The 6,045-nt window shown below is 40.4% G+C and overlaps 2 protein-coding genes across 2 annotated transcripts; both read left to right on the forward strand.

The window, feature by feature from the left end:
* The first annotated feature begins 2,071 nt into the window (after positions 1–2,071).
* On the forward strand, positions 2,072–3,055 carry CG11726 (uncharacterized protein). The gene has a single exon (NM_140204.2). It carries the CDS (start codon positions 2,153–2,155, stop codon positions 3,026–3,028), a length of 876 nt encoding a protein of 291 aa, NP_648461.1. The 5' UTR covers positions 2,072–2,152; the 3' UTR covers positions 3,029–3,055.
* Positions 3,056–4,923: 1,868 nt separating this feature from the next.
* CG44362 (uncharacterized protein) lies at positions 4,924–5,247 on the forward strand (the record flags this gene model as incomplete). Its single annotated transcript, NM_001300104.1, has 1 exon — positions 4,924–5,247. One exon carries the CDS (start codon positions 4,924–4,926, stop codon positions 5,245–5,247), a length of 324 nt encoding a protein of 107 aa, NP_001287033.1.
* Positions 5,248–6,045: the final 798 nt, after the last annotated feature.

A 6,045-nucleotide genomic window follows, 5' to 3' on the forward strand; every position in this document is an offset into this window, starting at 1 on the left:
TTCCTGGCGCAGCTCATTCGAAATACATCAATCAAAATCCAAGTTGGGGGCTAATTGCATTTACCTGATGACGGTTTTCATTTTGGTACCGCCCCTTCTTCAGATTTTCCATCAATTACCGAACACAATCAAGAAATTACGATTTTTGTTTTGACTTGATGTTTAAAGGGATGTAGACTAAAGCTAATTAACACTTTAAAAAGGCGACGAGTAATTACTTATTTATTGTAAGTTTAAAGTTTTAAAACCGCTTATTAATTGTGATATTATTCCGTTTATTATGTTTCCATATTAGTTATGTCTAAAATGATGACATATTTATGCATGAGATACCATTCTTGGTACTGAACCTTATTTGATATGCACCTCAAATCCAAGTTCTTTTTTACACCTAATCCAAATCATACAACCCTATTCAATTATTAATTTCGATGTGTTGCCCTCTGGTGACCCACAAAGGAGACGGTAGAGTTAAAGATGCCTTGTAGATAGATAGGGTCTACGGACGTGTTCGTCTGGCCCCTCGATATGAGAATTATGGGACACGTTGCTATCGCCAAAAATCTAATGCCTAATCCTCGAAATTAATTACCTTCGCTGCACCTTTGCCACATTTCATTCAGACTGTTTCTATGAAATTAAGCGAAAAGAAAGAAAATTCCATGTAGCTGAAAGCGATCCTAGTGCCCAGATACGAGTAGCTCTCCAGACATCGTACTTATGCCCGTGCACGTTCCGTGGTGAGAGCATCAAGATAGTGTGGAAAAAAAACGTGAAGGCGGAGGCCACTTGACGCTTCCTTCGTGTACACACTGTACTTGCACTGAAAAAAAGAAATGAATGAATAAAAGAGAAGTTCCTTTTTGCAGAAGCTACGGAATATTGAAATATTTGCTACTTCTATGAGATATGGTAATTATAATATACATATATACAATTTAATTTAATATTAATCTAGAATAATAATATATGTATATAGGGCTATCATTTTCAATGTTATAATTTCTAAATGTTGATGTTTATGATATAACCATGTTTTTGAGTGTGGATTTCTTTCGTGTGGAAGTGGAACCCTCTCTGTCTATGGCTTGGATTATAGATGACCCAGGCATCGTCAACTTCATCGTCATGTAAATTTTTGAAATATAATTGGCCTAATATTTTAGCCTGTCCGCTGTCTGTTGGTAATACCCGGTCCCAGACACGTACTACGAGTGTGGCTCGAGGCCCCTGGGCAACAGGCACTTGGCTGGGTTACTTGGCCCGAAAGCCCATAACACTCGTACTGGCGCACTCATGCTGCAGGCCATGATTTTTATCAGTTTACCTTAGTTTGTGTTTGGCCAACGCACCCAATTTTCCACGGAATATGGGTGTAGCCCGTTGCCAGTTGCCTAATGTGGAAACCTCCTTCCATCCTCGCTCGTTTCGGCCCAACCCAACCCAACAAACCAACCGTACCGACCAAACTAACAAATAGCAAACAGAAAACGACACAATCCGTGCATTAGCCAAACTCAAACTCAAACTACGAAACTCCTAACTCAACTCCATGCCACTTGTTTGCTGAACTTTTGATATTTTCCAACCGACGCCGATAGTTGCCAGTTGGGATCCGCGAACCTTGGCATTTGTCTAGTCCGATGGTCGATATATGTGTATAACTGAATCTGTGGAGCAGGTGCTGCACTGAATGCGATCCGCAGCCTGGGAATATTCAATCGAGCATTTTGCCTGGCCAACCAACTATAATTATGCATTGACAGAACGCGAAAAAAGCAATTTATTATTCAAGAATGAAACTTATGCTGAGAAAATGAAGTATAAAGCTTGCTTTATGTAAAACAATCATGATTTTATCAGGATTTAAGACATATCTTTTTTCATTTTTAAGTTGATGAATCAATAATTCGAGTTCATTAGCAGCTAGAAATATATACAATTCAAAAAGATTCGTTTAATATAAAATTATAATCATCATAATTCAATAATTCCTTTACTTATAGTTGTAAAATTTAATGTACACAGAAACATTTTTGTGCCGAAATTGGCATTGCTTTTTGTAGCAGAAAACATTCCCAGTTTTCAAGGAAAATACACCCACGTTCTCATTATATCAATAATACATATATTCTTTATTTGTTGGTAACTGATGGCAAAGATGTCCAAGTCATCGCGTAGCTTCAAGCTGCCACCAGTCAGCTCCTCTTCCGTGTCCTCGGTCTCCGGCAGCGAATCCGGGCAAGGATTGGAAGACATGTTGCACGTGACAAAGGTGCGAACTTCCCAGGTGGACAACGCAGAGCTTTTCATGTACGGCGACGGGCCCAAAAAATCGAATTCAGATCTGCAGAAAAAGGTCAGTACACCCGATCCGGAAGAGGAGGTGTCAATGGAACCACCATTTGTGGCATTGGTCAGCAATTTGCCAATGGAGTGCACTGAAGGCGAGTTGCGGAAAGTGTTCACCAGTTTTTCGATCCGTTCTCTAACCATTCCGAAGAAGGGAAAGCGACCCAAGGGATTTGCGTATGTGGAAATGGATTCCCGCGAGGATCTCGTTCGTCTGCTCAAAATGGATAAGCTTAAGTGCCGTGGTCGTTGTCTTATGGCCAAAATAGGCCAATTGCCACCCGAACCACCGACAAAGGCAGCTGGAGATGGCTTTTCATTATTTACTTGTTCAGGCAGGCAATTTGATATAAACTCTAGCCATTATTCGGCCAGTGTCAGTGATCTCAGCACCATCGATTCGCCAATCTCTGCGAGGAACTCACCATTTCCTTCGGAAAGTGAGTCGTCCTTTTTCGGCAGGGATAATCCTATAAAAAGAATTCCTAGTAGCACTGAGGAAGTGGAACGCCGTATGCAAATTCGTCTTCAGAAACTAGCCGAATTCGAAAATTCTGAATCGGAGAGAATTAAGAGTGAATGCGAGGATGATCCGGATGCCTTCATGTCCTGGAGCGATGCCCTAGACGAGATTAGAAAATCTGAAACTGATTCCTCAAATCATACTGAATCCTAGCAATAAAAGCATGATAATTGAATGTTCAAAATTACAAATTTTTGTATTTATGTAATAATTAAACTTAAATGCAAAAATAGTCCATATATATGTATTAAGCTGACTGCCGCTTATGAATTATTAAAACAATAGGGTTTCGATTTATTTTCCATTTAAAACCTGAAGCCGGGAAACCCGTCCAATGTGCACAAGAATTATGGATCCAAAGTGAGCTAATTAACAAAAATGAAATGCTGTTAATGAACGGTGAAGTGTTCATTTGCCCCTTGGCAACAGCTGCAGGTTACCAAAACCAAAAACCAAAAAAAAAACCGAAATTAAAAGAAAACAATTAATCAACAATATTGACTTAAAGCTGTCAACTGAATTAAATTAAACTGATTTATTAATGTGGCGACAGTTGGGCGATTGAACCGCTGACGTCCAAAATGCGATGGTGACTGTGATTTTGACGCTCCGCCACCCAAAAAGCCGTCCTCTTTGGGCCAACAAACAAAGAGCCAAAAACAATCCAGTAAAGCATACGCTAATTGACCAACTAATTAGCGCATTTAATGGCTGCCACATAGATGTACTTTTTGGTGTATGTGAATAAAATACGGTCACCGAAACAAGAAAGACAGACTTGCTAATGAAATTAACGTAGCGTGGTTAATAGTTTTGCCAAATTTGGAAAATTGTTTTCATTAAATCGGTCGGCTTTAGTTACCCGTTCTGCTCTTGGCGTCATCTTTCTCATGCATTATCTTTATTTCTTTATTAATTTTATTTGTCTGTTAATTCCCGGTCTGCACTTAATGACTCCGGCCCTTGGAGGCACGATTTTTGCCAGCGGAAAATTACTCATAGTCCCCGAGACAGCATGGCGATGACTAAGTTGGCGTCATAAAAATTCAGCCCACTTTGAATCACCGAGAGTGGAAAATTCGGAGTTTGTGAATAGATAGGAAACTAGGCTACTAATTAATATGGGAAAAATTTTTCATTAGCTCTGATACGGTTGATTTTCGATGGTAAAAAGCCGAGTTGTTGCTTTACCAAAAAGCTTTTTTTTGCTCGGTTAGTTTTGGATACATACTAAAATCTTAAGTGTGAATTTATTAATGTAACTAATTGACTCGTTTTCGGTTTCCAAGTCCTTGGTTTATATCACTATACTGTATACCTTTTAGAGTTAATCGAGTTTCTTTTCTGGCTTTAAGGTTCCTCATAAATTTCCATGCTCGGAAAACTGATGAATCTAACTTATTTTCAATTCAGCTTTATCTAAATTTATACGTTTCTCCGTTCCAGCACTTTTGTTGCTTCAATTCATCGACTAATTGCTTGAGTTCGCTTCAATTAGACTGGCCGTTCTTCTAACAATTCGGCCGGTTGCACATAAAATGTCTGTCGACGGCTTTCTCCCTTTTGGCCTCCCGTCTATCCTTTTTTCTCGTCCTTTTCTCTTCTCCTCTCGACCTCTGTCTCTTCTCATTAACTCAACGGTGCGGACAGCCCTTTCAAATTTGGTCAGAAGCGTGGCCAGAACCGCAGTGCCACTCTAAGCTTCATTTTTACACGGTGCAAAATATTGCAAAAAAAAACTTAAAAGTAGTTGATCAAGCTCTTTAAATGTATATTTAAATATGATATTAAGTGCATATTAAGTAAATAGTTAATAAAAAAGGACTATAAATTAATTATTGGACAGTAAAAAATGTGTTAAATTGTATATTCATATATGTACTTGTTTTTCTCCATGTGTAGATTCAACTACCGGGCCAAAAGCCAGGGGCCACGTCCGGAATGCGGAATGTTCTGGCCATTGCCGTTGCCAATTTCCGGAAAATGGCAATGGGCATCACGAGCAGCAGAAGCGCCGGCCGTTGGGCGTAAATTAAAATTAAATTCAAATGGAAAAGTGTCGTCGACGCGACCTGGACTCTGATCCGCAGTCGGAGGAAGGGACAACCGGCGACGGTGTTGGAGCTAGAGGCATTGGCCATTGGCACGTCTGTCGGTTTATGCAACATTTTAGCAATTATATTCGCGTCGGGCGACATTACAACGGCAATTACACGCAGGAGCCACAGAACATGCCCGTGGGCGGATGGATGGTCACGGAGTTTGTGGGGGGTGTGCCACTCCGTCCGGCACTCTGGCATTCCGGCATTCCGGCTTACTGGCATTTTGGCATTCCGCCGTTCCTGTCATCGTCACGTGGAGCGGCAACGTGATCAAGTGACGCACGGCTCTGACGGACGACAGTCGCCGCCGCAGAGGGTCCTGTCATTGGCAGACTGGCTAAATGTCTGACTGCCTGAATGGCTGGCTGAATGGGCCACCGGCCGGTTGACTGACTCGGATGACAGGACATGGAGTGCAGGACAAAAATATTTCAGCTTAATAACTGAAGTGACGACACTGAGCAGTTCCTTTCGCACAGGGAACAGTTTACATCTGTTAAAAACAAGTTAAAATCCCTTGAATGTGTATTAAGTTTATGTCGCACGTTTTTGTACTCCATTATGTTTCCAAGGACAGATAATTATAAATGTATTGAAAAGGAAGACATTTAGCATTCATATTAAAAAACTCGCCATATGAATTATGAAATTCTACTATAATCATGTACTATTAATTATATAGAAGGGCTTATTTTACGTAAGTATATGAAAGTTAAGCCAAATACAGGCATTAACATAAAAAACACGAATTTTCAAAAACTTTTTAATATCGTAGAGTATACCAAACAAGGATGTTCAAAAATATTAATTTCGCTCGTGTGGGTGGTTTTTCTGTGGGGTTTGGGTAAATGAAATAAAATAAATGAATGGAAGCAATAACCGACCGACATTACATAAAAATCTACTTGGCCAGGACACATAATTTGTGTGTGTGCGACGTGGGCCTATTTAGGTTGGTTGGTTGTGCGTGTGTGCTTGTTTGTGTGCGGAATATGGCCGACACTTCCGTTCGACATGTTGCACATGTTGCTCCCGTTTCCGCTCCGCCCAACTCAACACAGTTCGGCA

The sequence above is a fragment of the Drosophila melanogaster genome, chromosome 3L (assembly GCF_000001215.4).
Source record: "Drosophila melanogaster chromosome 3L".
Lineage (NCBI taxonomy): Eukaryota > Metazoa > Arthropoda > Insecta > Diptera > Drosophilidae > Drosophila > Drosophila melanogaster.